Genomic DNA, 15,173 nt, shown 5'->3' on the forward strand with positions numbered 1-15,173 from the left:
TCTGTTTTATTCATTTATGTGTCTGTTTTTATGCCAATACCATGCTGTTTTGATTGCTACAGCTTTATAATCAGCATGTAGTGTGGAACTGTGATCCCTCTAGCCTTATTGTTCTTTCTCAAGATCACTTTGGTGATTCAGGGTCATTTATGGTTCCCTACAAATTTTTGGATTGTTTGTTCTAGTGTTGTGAAAAGTTCTATTGGTATTTTGATAAGGATCACATTGAATCTTTAGATCGCTTTGGGTAGTATCAACATTTAGCAATATTTGTTCTTCCTATTCATGAGTATGGAATATCTTTCTATTTGTGTGTGTCATTTTCCATTTCTTTCATCAGTGTTTTATCGTTTTCATAGTACGGGTCTTTGACCTCCTCAGTTAAGTTTATTCTTAGGTATTTTAATCTTTTTGGTGCAATTATAAATGGAAGTGTTTTTATTCCTCTTTTGCTGCTTCATTATTAGTATATAGAAACACTATTTCTTTGTATCAATTTTGTATCCTGAAACTTTACTGAAATTATGTATTGTTTCTAACTAGGTTTTGGTGGAATCTAGGATGTTCTATGTATAATACCATGTCATCTGCAAATAGTGACGTCTTTTTCTACCAATATGGATGCCTCTCCTTTCTTTTTTCTTGTCTGATTGCTGTGGCTGGGACTTCCAGGACTGTGTTGAATAAAAGTGGTGAGAGTAGCCATCCTTGTTCTTGATTTTAGGGAGAAAGCTCAATTGAGAGTGGTTTTATGACTTCTTTTCGGACTAAACTTCAGCCAGGATGGTTTCTGTCAATTTATTGTTATTTTTTTTAATGGACAATGTTTTTATGTTTCTTTATATGCCTTGTGCTATTTGTTGAAAATGGGGCATTTATAAAAACAGCCACCTTTCCCAGCCTTTACCAAGTTGCTCTGTCATAGGCTCATTCCTCACCGATGAGCGGGACCTGCTCTGACTCTAAAGATCAGCCTGAGATGAAGGTTTCATGTCTTCTAAAGTGTTTCCTGGGCACGCGTCTCATGTGGCCTTTCACAGTTTGACCCTCACCGTTCCCCTGTCTACGCAGCTTAATTTGAGTGTGTTGATTTCCTAAACATTCCTCCTACCTAGCTTCTCCCTCGGGCCACATATGGCCTATTGCGTGAAGTCATCCACAGGGTCTTGTTGGAGGCTTTTGTGGGTCTGTAGTCTTCCTGAAGCCTTCACAGGAAGTGCCTGACACTTCTCTCACCTGAGAGCAGAGTTCGGTGGAATAGACACCAGATCTTCAGGCAGCCCCCTAGATCTTCAGGCAGCCCTCCCACCCCCAAGAGGGTAGAAGATAGCAAAGAAGGTCTGCGTGAGTGCCAGCTCTGACCTGAAGCTTAAAACTGTCTTCTACTCTCCCTTATCTGTATGTCTAGCCCTGGCTCCAGACACACCCCATCCCAGTTCATACGTTGTGTTCCTAGATGAGGACCAGTGGGATTTTTCTCCCCATTTTTTTTCCAGGGATGTCATTTATAGTATTTATAGTTTTAAAAATAATGACTTGAATATTATGGCTAATTTTTAAAAGTCAGTTTTTGCTGTTCCTTTTAAATTGCTATCTTTATCGGGTATCTTTCCTTGGAGTGAAAAACCTCTCCCCTAAAACCCTTTAGAGTTAAGAGTGGAAAAATGTAAATAATTACACTCTGGTTAAGAAACCACACTGGATTCTTTCAGATTCCAGGAAGAAAAGGAAAAGTAGATATTTGTGTTTTAAATCCAAAGTGTATCACTCTTAGTGAACTATATGGACAGCTAGACCCTAACACTATGGAGTGGACAGATGGACTATTATCAACAGCAGTTCGAAATTATGTGTATTCTAATACTGCAAGGTACTCAGAAAAGGACAGTGATCTTGGACTGAAATCAAGAATCTCAGATGCATCTAATGTAAGTTAATATGGAAGGATTGTTTTTATTTGACTATTGTGGATTATTTCTTTGTTTAAAAATTGATATTTAAGCATTATTAGATACTTGCCAGTAGAAAAATAAATTTAAAAATTATTATAATCAGTTTTGGGAAATAAGAAAAATTATAAGCTATAAAAAAACATAAAATATGCCATTGTTTTTTAATGTGGTTGGTAAACAAAATGAAAGATACTTGCTCTGAAAGGAACACAGAGCAGATTAGGTGCAAGGGGAGGGTGATCTAGTGATTATGGCAGCACCAAGACACCTTACAAATTAATGAGCTATGAAAACACTTCAGTGTAAAAGTGAATAATGTTTTTGATACAAAATCCATCATAGAATAAACATAAATAGCAAAAGCTTTTTGAAAAGTTGTGTTCTCATTCATTATAGAGCTTACTAGTAAATTTCATTCAGCCAAAATATATTAATGGAAAAATGACATTTAGAACCAAACAGATAAGCGGGGATTTTTTTTATACCTTTTTTTTTTTCAGTTTTTACTTAAATGATAGTTACTGTGCAGTGTAATATTAGTTTCAGGTGTGAGTCACCTGGTGCTCCTCACCACAGGTGCATGCCTTAATCCCCCCACCCATTTCCCCCCTCCCACCCTCCCCTCGGGTGCCCGGCAGTGTAATGAAGAGTGTGTTTCTTGGTTTGTCTCTCTCTTTTTTCCCCCACTTTTTTCTTAAGTTCGACATACGAGTAATGTATAGAACTGTTCTATCACTATGTTGTAGACCTGAGACTAATACAACACTGTATGTTAACTACACTGGGATTAAAATTTTAAAAACAATAGTAAGTCTTCTAATCCATAAATATATTTATATCTATATCATGGGTGTGAATATTATAATATTTAATATTAAATTAATTTTAAGATTTAATAAGTTAAATTTTTTATATTAATGATATTATATATCCATCTTCTAACCCATAAATATACATGCATATACATGCATATACATATACATACATATGTACACACGTATATACATATGTATCTGAATATTCTGGAAACAAGTCCCTTATTGGGGACTATGATTTATAAACACTTTCATTTTGTGATTTGTCTTTACTTTCTTAAAGGTACATTTTGAAACACCAAAATTTTTAACCTTGATGAGGTTCAATCTACTTTTTGCTTCGTCACTTGATTTTTTGATATCGTAGCTTTAAAAAGTTTTGTATAATTCAAGGTTACAAAGACTTTCTTCTAAGTTTTATTCTAAGAGTTTTATAGTTTTCACTTTTATATTTAGGTCTTTGGTCCATTTTAAGTTGATTTTTGGGGTACAGTACAAGGAAGGGATCCCAATTCAGTTGTTCCAGAATTAGTTGTTGAAAAGACTATTGTTTAAAAAAAATGACTCTTCTTTCCCCCATTGCTTGTATTATCTTGTCACCTGCGTCAGAATCAGCTGATCACAAATGTAGGGGTTTATTTCTGGACTCGCACTCTGTATGTCCTTATGCTAATGCCACACTTGAAAACTGGAGCTTTGCCCTGAGTTTTGAAATAGAAAATTAAAGTAGTTTTTAAGGCCTTGGCAAACCGATTCTAAAATGTATACAGAAGGACCAAGGGCCATGATATTCCTGAATTTAAAAAGGGGGAAGAATTTGGGTGATGAGATCTGCCAGATGTCAAGAATTACTATAAAATTAGGGGAAAACAGGGGCGCCTGGGTGGCTTAGTCGGTTAAGAGTCCGACTTCCGCTTAGGTCATGATCTCTCTGTTCATGGGTTCGAGCCCCGCGTCGGGCTCTGTGCTGACTGCCAGCTCAGAGCCTGGAGCCTATTTCAGAGTCTGTATCTCCCTCTCTCTCTGACCCTCCCCTGCTCACGCTGTCTCTCTCTCTCTCTCTCTCCTAGAAATAAATAAAAAAATATAAACAAAAAAAATAAAAATAAAAAAATAAATAAAATTAAGGGAAAACAGCATGCTGTGGGTGCAGAAAACGATGGTGGTTTTGAGCTATTATGTGTCTAGGACATCATGTAAACACCTATGGAGAAATTTTGTAGAGAAATTGACAAGTGCAAAGCTAGTGTGAGATTTTATTACTGCCTTCTCCAGTAATTGATAGAGAAGGAATATGATAAATTGGTCATGATACAATTCTCTAATTACACCAGTTAGAAATGGAAATCGGAAAAATTCTGCTAATGGTGGAGACACTCTATGAAAACTACATTGGAAAAAATGTACCAGAAAGGAACTTGTCGTAGCAGGGGGGAGGGAGGAGGCCTGGACACCTGTACAATTGGCAAAAACTGGGGAAATGGAAGATACACTCTACACACTATTTTAGTGTGTTACCCTAAAAATTTTAAGCTATCGTGAAGGAGGGTGTAGGAAAAATATATACCAAAATATCCAGTGTTTCTTTTTAGATGGTAGGAATTCAGAGAACATTTGCTTTCTTGCTTTATGGTATTATTGTAATGCTATATAACAAGCATGTACTAAAATTATATGGGGAAAAAAACTGAAAGATTTTTCTAGAAGAAAATGGCGGGTAATCACAACTCAGCTAAGCCAGCCTGTGCTGATTACAGGGAGTTCTTTCAGCCACAGAATGTTCTGCCTTCCTATTTCAGTACTCAAGAGAGCATATTGACATATTTGAGTTGGAAAGTATGATGAAGTAAACATTCTTAATTACCTGTTTTAGGTTTTCAAACTTGATTCCTCTGATCTAGCAGATATTGATGATAATATTTTTAAGGAGATGGAGAAAGATGATAAAATCCCAGAAAGTCAGAGTAAGTGTTATTATGAAATTCAGTAAAGATAATTCATTAATAGAGAAGACAAACTGAACAAATGAGTATTCTGTATCTTTAGAAATGTTTGGTTTTGTTCCTATTCTGTTTATTTTTCCCACATTTATTTAAAATGTACGTGTGTGTGTATTTACCACGTGCTACAGCATAGTGTACACACACGTAGTTATGTCACGGAAGTGGTAGGTCCTGCGCAGCCCTTTCAGGTTATCAATGGACGTCAGTATCTTACAAGAAGCAAACTGATGTTAAAAGTGGAGACGAGTCTTGTGTGGAAACCGCAGCAGTGCTCTCTCTACGGCCCCAGACCGTGTGCGCTCCCGGCCCAAGTAACAGCCCCCGCACCCTCATGCGAACAGAACTACGCATGCGTCACGTGCTGCCTTGTGGTGCGAGGATGTGAGTGTGCAGTGTGGGTGTGCGGTGTGCAGTGCAGGTGTGTGAGTGCGTGGTGTGGGTGTGTGGGTATGCGATGCGGGTGTTCGCTGTGGGTGTGTGTGTGTTCGCGGCGGGTGTGTGCGTGTGTGGTGGGGGTGTGTGTATGTGCAGTACAGGTGTGGGTATGCAGTGTGTGTGTGTGTGTGCGATATGGGTGTGTGGGTGTGGGGTGCGGGGGTGTGGGCGCGGTGCGGGTGCGTGTGCGGTGTGGATGTGGGGTGTGTGGGTGTGCAGTGCGGGTGTGTGTGCATAGTTGCGGGTTTGTGCATGTGCGGTGCCAGTGTGTGGATGTGTGGGTGTGCAGTGCGGGTGTATGCGGTGCAGGTGTGTGAGTGTGCAGTGCGGGTGTGTGTGGTGCGGGTGTGTGGATGCGCGGTGCTGGTCTGTGGGTGTGTGAGTGCGCGGTGAGGGTGCGCGGTGCGGATGTGTGGGTGCGCGGTGCAGGTGTGTGGGTGTGCGGTGCAGGTGTTTGCGTGTGTGGTGCGGATGTGCGGGTGTGTGGGTATGCAGCGAGGGTGTATGGGTGTGCAGTGCAGGTTTGTGCGTGTGCGGTGTGGGGGTGTGGTGCGGGCGTGTGGGTGTGTGGTGCGGGTGCACGGTGAGCATGTGCAGTGCAGATGCACCGTGCGGGTTTGCGGTACAGGCGCACATTGAGGATGTGCGATGTGGGTATGCGGTGTGGGGACCCCTGGGGACAGAGAGTGTGTGGGAGGCTCCAGGTCCGGAGGAAGAGAAGGTCCCGGGCCGGAGCCCCATCAGCTTGCTGCTCCAGGCCGAGCCTCTAGCCCCACAGCACCAGCGGTCCCGTCCGTTTATGTTCCAGGCTCGGAAGGATTTCTGCCCTTGCTTCTGTTGTTCTAAAATTCCCGAATGTGTGTGTCCCTCCCCGGCATTCAGGTTGGGGGGTGTGGGCTGCGGGCAGAGTGGGTGCCCTTCCAGGGGTTTAGGACGGGCCTGGAGGCCAGTGTGTCAGCTGCCCAGAGACCCTTCGGCATCTGGCCTCATGGCCCTGGCTCTCCCCTGCTCTTCTGGGCTGCTGTCCTGTCCGTCCTGCAGTTAATTATTTTCTGTCTCCACAGTGACCTACACGCTCCTCCCCACCCTTCTTGACCAACAGATATTCTAGAACCATAGAACAGGGTAGTGCTGTAGAATGGGAAAAGAGCCAGTGGAGCCAGAGTGAGAACTACTCTAAAATGTGTCTATTTGATCCTTTCTTCGAAGGGAGTAGCTTTTCTATTTCCCAGAGGCAGCACGTCCAAAACATGTCCTGGGGGGAAGGGGGCTTACAGACCATGTTATCATGGGAAAGACAGATCCACGGGCTTCTCTTCCCCAGCACGCAGGGCCGGTTACACCAGCAGCAATCTGGGAACATTGACAGTGTTCGAGGAATGGCTAAGCATGTGGTCGCAGCAGTCATTTCTAACAGATGTTAGAGACGACGCATGCACGCATTCACCTCGTTAGAAGATACTTTCCAAACAAATAAGGAATTTGTGAAATTGTGATACGCGAAGACTGAGGTTCTCTGTTACGTTACAAGTATCTCTCTCTCCAGACTACGACTGGCAGTGGATTGTTTTGGACGGTCCGGTGGATACGTTTTGGGTAGAAAATCTGAACACCATGCTGGATGATACGAGAATGTTGTGTCTGGCGAACAGTGAGCGAATAGCCTTGACTGACAAAATACGTTTGGTCTTTGAGACGGACAGTCTCTCTCAGGCCAGTCCTCCGATTGTCAGCCGCTGTGGGATGGTCTACATGGTAAGCTTCCAAAACAAACGTACCATTTTGGGTAGTAACGAGTTGTTACCTGCAGCGTTTCTGATGGTGGCTTTGTGGTTACCTCTGGATCCCGCAGGCTGTTGTGTCCCCTGGCATCTCCTAACCCGGGAACCCAGGAGTGAAAGGGACGTAGTCACTCCTGTTTAAATGAGGACCACCCAGTAATGGGAATGGCAAGCATGTTCCGCAAGCATGAGTGAGGGGTGCCTTCGACACTCAGGATGGGCTTCTGATGCCTCAACTTTCCCAGGCAGGAAAGACTGTCCTGACGCCTTTCCCACCTGCTCTGTGACCCCCCTGCACCCCTGGACCTGTGACATACATTTGCCAAGACAGTGGTGAGGGGTGGAGGACACACAAAAATTAAGTGTCGTCTCTCTGTGAAGTTTTCCTTTCTGGCTCGGCAGCCCCCCTCACCGCCCACACGTAACCTCCCCACCCCGCCCTCAACATGGTCCCCTGACCGCAGGCTGTCTTGGAAGACCAGGGTCAGGGTTAAAGTCACAAGTTGTTTCAGAGACAGTCACTCTTCAAGCCGCTTTGATCAGCTGCCCCTTGATGACTGCAGATGCTGGGCTGTGTCTGCTGGGGGCGGTGGTGAAGTAAAGAGACCGTAAGGAAGACGCATGCCATGCTTTTATTTACATAAAATTACCTTGTGCTTTATGTCGTTAGGATCCTGTAGATCTGGGATGGAAGCCCTATGTTAAGTCGTGGCTTCTGAAAACGTCTAAACTTATGAGTCAAACAGGAGTGAGCTATCTTGAATTCTTGATTAAAAACAGTGTCACAGACGGACTGCAGTTTATAAAGAAGCATCAGGAATGTCAGCCGTTTCCCGTACAGGACATCTCAGTGGTTACCACTCTCTGCAGAATTCTCGATGCTTTCTTTGAATTCATGAGTGAAAATGGAGGCTTTGGAAAACGTGAGATTTCCTTCCCTTCTAAGTAATGGTCTTGTGTCTCACTTAATGCCAATTATTTATCACCTTCTATTAAATCTTACAAGAGAAAATAGAGAAAGGAGGACCAGGAATTTTTAGTCTATTTGAATAGGTAGCAGACATGCACACGGAAGAAACTAAAAATCACTAATAAGGGGGCATATCCGTGACGTAAACCAATGTCATACATGTGTTGATGGGTCACAAGAAAACCAAGGATAAGGAAGTCTAAGAGGGTCTTTCTTAGGGAAGAATGCTTTTGCCATGTTTTAAGGAGCCTTAGCGTTGGAAATAATGGGGGGAAATGTGTCCAGAATCCGAGGAGAAAGCTGTAATCATGCACAGGTGTAAACCTGGAAAGTAGTAAAACGCGTTAGGTGAGAGCAAAGATTCAGAAAATAGTGGAGCGTTACTGCCACGGCGTGGTCTCTGCAGCCAGAACCCTACCTTCAAACCCTGGCTCTCTCTGGTTCCCGGTGAGAGCGCCCATTAGCACGGGCTCCCGGCTCTGTCTCCAAAACCCAGCTTTGGATCCACCAAACTAACAGCAATGGTAAGAAACCCCTGAGGTTTCTTGCGACAAGACGGCAAGGTCCCAGATTGGGGAGCACCGCAGCTCCGAGCGGGAGAGCCGGACGCCGTGAATGAGTGGACGTTTAGGGTTGGCCCCTCCCCTCCCGGTGGCTCTGAGGGGACCATCGTCCCTGCCTTTGCCTGACAGCACATCCCCGCCCAGCCAGAGGCAGCAGCAAAACACCGTGTTGGCAGCAAAGCCCGACCAGGTTAAGGAACAGGTCCCTGCGTGTTTCTTCCCACTGCCACCCCTGCACGCCTTAAAGTCCAGGTGACTTCGAGAAAGAGACCGCATTTGAAAGAGCGGTGTCAGCATGGATGAAGTCTCCTGCCTTGCAAAGTGTCCACTCCGTCTCCAGACACACAGTTTCAGATGCACCAGGGAGACAGGGCCACTAGGAACACAGCAGGAAGCGGTCGAAGAAGGAACCCAGTAAGTGGCTGAACGCTGACTCGGTCAGAGGAACGACTCCTTTCACTCGGCGTCACCCTCTCCAGGTCCGTCCACGTTACCACAAACAGCATGATCTCCTTTCATCTTGCTGAGTAATATCCACTGTGTATGTTCCCCCATCTTTTCGACTGCACATCTGTGGTGGACACGGGCTGCTTCTGAATCTTGCTGTTGTAAATGACGCAACAGTGTGTGTAGCAGTGCAGGCTCATTTTTGAATTCGTTTTTATTTTCTTGGGGTAAATACCCACTGGTGGAATTACTGTCTCTTATTTTCCCACTTTTGAACTTTATTACAGGAAAATCTCAGGGTTGCATACAGTTAGGGCCAGTACCTGAAGTTCTGTTTTCTCTCGGGACACTTTAATTAGCCCGAAATCTAGGCAGAAAGACGTTCCCTGTAGCTTCCCTGACAGACTGACTTTTCCTCACCCCCTTTTCCTTGGGAAGCTCTTGCACGGCCCCAGGTCTATTCCAGAATCTAATCCCACCACCTTGCTTCTCTTGCACAAAGTCAGCTCTCCTGGACTGTCATAAAAACCTGCTCCTGTCGGCAGCCGGGACTGGGTGCCACACCTCCAAGGGCACTGTGGGTGATATATGCACCTTCATTTACTGTCCTGTCTGACTTTCTTCTTTGTTTCTGATCCTGAAAGGAGCGCCCCTCCCCATGTTTATGGCTCAGCTGTGGTGAGCTCTGGTTGTTATAGTTTTTTCCATACTTCTGTGTTTGGGGTGGTAGGTAGTAGTCTATATCTGGCTCATTTACCATATTAATGAGATGTCAGTAAGTTGGAAAACTTATTTGAGATGGATAATTATGAAGTGAAATATAAATTTTCCCAAGTGATCTTTAAAAAAGGAAAAATCTGAATATGACAATAACTGAAAGTTGAATTTTTTTAATGTTTATTTATTTGAGGGGGGTGGGGAGACACAGAATCCGAAGCAGGCTCCAGGCTCCGAGCTGTCAGCACAGAGCCCGATGCAAGGCTCGAACTCACCAGTGGTGAGATCATGACCTGAGTGGAAGTCTGACGCTTAACTGACTGAGCCATCCAGGTGCCCCAAAAGTTGAATTTTTAAAAGCCTTCTGCCACCCTCCCCGAAACACTGAGCCAAGTTCCTTAAATTTTGTTGGTAAATTTCACGAACCATTCATAGAACAAATTATCCTTATAAAATCTGTTCCAAAGAATAGAAAAGGAAGGAAAGCTACACAACTTGTTTTATGAAGTTTGTACACAGCTGATCCCCAAACCAGACAAGCCAATACAGAATGGACAGTTATAGACCAATTCCATTTATAAATGTGGGTGCTGACGTTCTGAATAAAATATTAGAAAACTGGATCCAGTGGGTTAAAGATATGCCATGACAACGTGACTTTGTCCTCAGCATATAAGAATGATTTAAGTTAGACCTATCTGAATAATTTGCCAAATAAACCACTCAAAAGAAAGAAACTATGTCACTATTTCAACAAATGAGAAATGCCTTTAAATAACAAATAGTACCATTTATATGTTAAAGGACACTTGGTGGGTGCGTGGGTGGCTCAGTTAATGGACTTCAGCTCAGGTCAGGGTCTCCCCATTTGTGGGCTGGAGCCCTCCATCCGGCTCTGTGCTGACAGCTCGACATGGAGCCTGGAGCCTGCTTCGGATTCTGTGTCTCCCTCTCTCTCTGCCCGTCCCCATCCCTCTCAAAAATAAACATTAAAGAAATAGTAAAAGAGACTTGGCAATCCAAAAACAGATAACTTTCTCAACTCTTGACTTTTTCCATTAAAAACCTATAGTAAGCATCTTCGTTGGTAATCATGCGATGCATTCCCATCGATGCAGAACCTTGGGAGTTTCTTGGGTGAAATCTGAAACTGGCATCTGTACCCAGAGGGTGAGGAGAGACCAAAGAAAGAGGCAGCCTAACCCAGACTGGGAGCTGCCAGGGTTTTCTTCTTTGTACCTGAAACAGAGCTGACAGACAGCATTGTCAGCGCTCCCGTGGCACAGGGTAGCGATTCAACAATTCCCAGCATCCCCCTGTGCCCAGCGCACAGGTGTTCTCTTCATCCCCTCACCGGGGTCCCCCACCCCCCAGCCAGCTGGGTTTTTGTTTTTGGGGTTTTTCTTTGTTCATTTGTTTTGTTTCTTAAATTCCATGTACGTTTGGAATTGTATGGTATTTGTCTTTCTCTGATTTCACTTAGCATGATGCCCTCTGGGTCCCTCCGTGTCATTGCAAATGGCAAGATTTCATTCTTTTTCACAGCTCCATCACATCCCATTACACACACACGCACGTGCACACACACGCACGTGTGCACCATTTCTTCTTTATTCACTCATCTGTTTTTTCTAAGTTTCTACTTAAATTTCAGATAGTGAACATACAGTGTTATATTAGTTTCAAGTGCACAGCATAGTGACCCAGCACTTCCCTGCATCTCCCGGTGCTCATGATGACAAGTGCCCTCCTTAACCCCCTCACCTGTTTCACCCCCACCCCACCCCTCCCCTCCCCTCCGGTGATCAGCAGTGTGTTAAGAGTCTGTTGGTTTGCGCCTCTCTCTCTCTCTCTCTCTTTCTCTCTCTCTCTCTCTCTCTTTTTCCTTTTGCTCACTTGTTATGTTTCTTAAATTCCACATATGAGTGAAATCATATGGTATTTGTCTTTCTCTGACTTAGTTTGCTTAGCATTATGCTCCCTGGCTCTGTCCACATGATTGCAGATGGCAAGATTTCATTCTTTTTAAGGCTGAGTAATGTTCCATTGTGTATATACATGTCTCCTTTATCCAGTCATCAGTCACTGGACATGTGGGCTATTTCCATAATTTGGCAATTGTCGATAGCAGCTGCTATAAACATAGCAGTGTACAGACCCCTTTGACTTAATATTTTTGTATTATTTAGGTAAATACCTAGTATCGTAATTGTTGGGTCATAGGGTGGTAGCTCTATTTTTAACTTTCTGAGGAACCTCCACACTGGTTTTCCAGAGTGGCCACAGCAGTCTGCATCCCTACCAGCAGTGCCTGAGGGTCCCCTTTCTCCGCGTCCTCGCCAACACCTGTTGTTTCCTGAGTTGTTAATTCTAGCCATTCTGACAGGTGTGAGGTGATATCTCACTGTGGTTTGGGTTTGTGTTTCCCTGATGATGAGCGACTTGGAGCATCTTTTCACGTATGTATTGGCCATCTGGATGTCGTCTTTGGGAAAAATGTCTATGTCTTCTGCCCAGTTTTAATTGGATTATTTGGTTTTTGGGTGTTCAGTTAGGTCAATTTTTTATATATTTTGGATACTCACTCTTTATTTGCAAATATCTTCTCCCATTCCATATGTCGCCTTTTAGTTTTGCTGATTGTTTCCTTCTCTGTGGAGGTTTTTATCTTGATGAAGTCCCAATGGTTTATTTTTGCTTTTGTTTCCCTTGCCTCAGGAGGCATATCTAGAAATAAGTTGCTACAGCCGATGTCAAAGAGGTTACTGTCTATATTTCCCTCTGAGATTTTTATGGTCTTGTGTCTCTCATTTATGTGTTTCATCTATTTTGAGCTAATGTTTGTGTTTGGTCTAGGAAACTGGTCCAGTTCCGTTCTTCTGCGTGTCACTGTCTGGTTCTCCCAACACCCTTGGTTGAAGAGACGGTCTTTTCCCCATTGGATATTCTTTCTTGCTTTGTCAAAGACTAACTGACCATATAGTCATGGATTCATTTCTGGGTTTTCTGTTCCGTTCAGTTGATTTATGGATGGACACCTGGGTTGGTTATCTTGGCTATTGCAAATAATGCTGCAAGAAACATAAGGATGCTCTATCTTTTTGAATTAATGTTTTCAGTTTTCTTTAGGCAAATATCCAGGGGTGGACTTCTATTTTCAATGTTTGGAGAAGCCTCCGTACAGTTCTCCACAGTGGCCGCACCGACAACCGTCTAGGACAGGCCTCATCTGTCCGTTCCCTGGCCTATGAAAACTGTCTGCTTCGGCTGCTGCAGGGTTAATGAGCAACGGAACTTAGAGATGCGGTTTGTCTCGGGCAGCCGTAGAGCAGTGGGCCTCCACACCTGCCTTCCAGAATTTTAAGAGTTTATGTAGAGGCCTTACTAAGGTTTGGTAACGTACATAGTCCAGATGGCGTCAAGAACACATTGCTGTCTCAAGGCCACGTCCTTGAAATGGCTCCGAGTGGAGGAAGGGGGCAGAACAGACATTGTCAGGACCAGGGACGGGGAAGGAACCTCTGATGACCTCCGTCCGGCTTGGAGGCCACCAGCAGTCGTGGCTTCTTGATGACCTGCTTCACCATTTCATCTCCTGTGATAGGTTTTTACAACCTTATTTGCCTCCCTCTTACACAGCGTGCCTTGAGGGGTCAGCAAGGCGTTTCACGAACATGGAGACGCCCCGTTTGGCGGCTGTCTGGCTGCACCAGGGCAGAGACCACAGAGCACTGCAGGCACGTGCGAGAGAGAAACAGATTAAGATAATGATTTCCAAAATAAGCAACAATATTTGTTTCCATTCAGAGCCCCATGATCCAAACCACAGATTTATTAAGTCCCCAGGTCGGCGCTGCGGTCATCTAGCATCTCTACTTGTGTGTTCGTGTGATTTAATAAAGATGATACATTAACAGACGCATAAGGTATGAACGCATAACATTTTGCTTGTATAATAGTACAGGTGCCTCCTCGTTAGATAGTAATCATGTCCAAGGCCAGCTTATTTTGTGAGACAGATTTTCTCGCTAGAGATATTTTCTTATTCAGTAAAGATAAGCTTTGTTGGCTGTCATTTAAGGCTTGCTGAGTGGGCTTGGTGAGGGCTTCTGTGTGTGCTGTGGTGTCCCCAGGCCCATGGAGGGAGCAGAGATGGCGGCCACATGAAGACAGGATGTGGCCTCCTGGCCTTGAGAAGGGAGAGGTCGGCAGCTCTAGGAACTTGACTTGGTTGTGCATAACATACCTGTTGGCCAGGGGAGGGAACCCCTCTGTTTCGGTGGATGACCCATTGCAAATTCTAGGAGATAACGTCTTCCCAGGCATTTGGGGGCTTGGTGTTCTTGACGGGGCTCAGTTGTCCACGGTGGGAGTTGAGACAATGGATGTTTCCTGTGACTGTTATGTCGTTATGCTACGGGGTGCTGGGGCTGGGGGCCCCAGTGTGGCCTGCGGAGCCATAGGCTCTCACTGTTCAGATGTCCTAAAGGCCGGGATGGTACTTCAGTCTACCTGGCCAAGGGGATTTTACCCGTTGTAATTCAGCCTGCTGCTTTAATTTTTTTTTCAAGTAACCTTTTTGCTTGCAGATGATATTGGAAGGTGCATCCTCCATTTAGTCTGGTGTTCTTTTGCCTAGTCTTATATATCATGACCTTTAAATTGTGGCCCTCAGTCATTGTCAGTTCGACAAGGGCACTGGACACGGGGCTCAACGTCTGTAATCCCCTAACGACCATAGCCTGGTTTGCATGGCAACAGGGGAGAGCTGGGGTTGGGCCACACGTGGTGTCCAGACCAAATGGGACATATTAGAACCCTCATTCAGAGGGAGGACTTCAACATAATCAGTTTGTTAATTCTTGGTACCAAAGCTTATTTTTCTTTAGGCCAATTAAATAGAGAGCTTTTCTAAATTAATTTTGATAATATTATCTGCAGGTAGAGCACTGTTGTTTATGCAGAGCATATCTCCAGGCACATACGTGAACATACAGATACAGAGACCCGATCGCTTTAATAATCAGATTTACCCAGGAATCCGGTAAAACCATATAAAACCCACTAGTTTGTGAATAACAGTGGAGTTCAAATCGTGTCTGTGACAGATGGACCAAGTTAAGGTTACATATATTTGTGGAGAGGACTGAAGGTCTGGATTTGCCCTTGGTGAGCTTCCTCTTGGAGGCTGAGGCCTGGATCCAGGGGAGAGGCTTTCCCGCCATCTGTATCGCACCTTCCTCTTCTTGTCTAAGGTGCGCGGGGGTGGCGGTTCAATTCTCTCGTGGTGTATCCACATGTTAAAGACGTGATCAGATTTCCATGTTCACGGGACAGAGAAAAAACATAAATTTTCCTCCTAGGACTTTTGGGGTGTATTTTTCTAGTATCAGATGCCTGGGGTAATCGCTATTTAAAATTTGTCTTCAGATTAGGGCTCAGATGACATGGGGCGACTCATCCGTTCCGTTGTCAGTCAGCGGAACGTCC

General features: G+C 44.4%; 1 protein-coding gene across 1 annotated transcript in view; it reads left to right on the forward strand.

Annotated features, from left to right (window-relative positions):
- Positions 1-15,173, forward strand: part of DNAH14 (dynein axonemal heavy chain 14) — a 293,617-nt gene that overhangs the window by 148,345 nt on the left and 130,099 nt on the right. Inside the window, exons 37-40 of the mRNA XM_039235797.1 lie at positions 1,713-1,928; positions 4,641-4,731; positions 6,752-6,960; positions 7,657-7,909. Coding sequence (XP_039091728.1) covers positions 1,713-1,928; positions 4,641-4,731; positions 6,752-6,960; positions 7,657-7,909 — 769 coding nt within the window. The remainder of the gene's footprint in view (positions 1-1,712; positions 1,929-4,640; positions 4,732-6,751; positions 6,961-7,656; positions 7,910-15,173) is intronic.

This window comes from Hyaena hyaena, unplaced genomic scaffold (assembly GCF_003009895.1).
Source record: "Hyaena hyaena isolate Hyena2069 unplaced genomic scaffold, ASM300989v1 scaffold_103, whole genome shotgun sequence".
Lineage (NCBI taxonomy): Eukaryota > Metazoa > Chordata > Mammalia > Carnivora > Hyaenidae > Hyaena > Hyaena hyaena.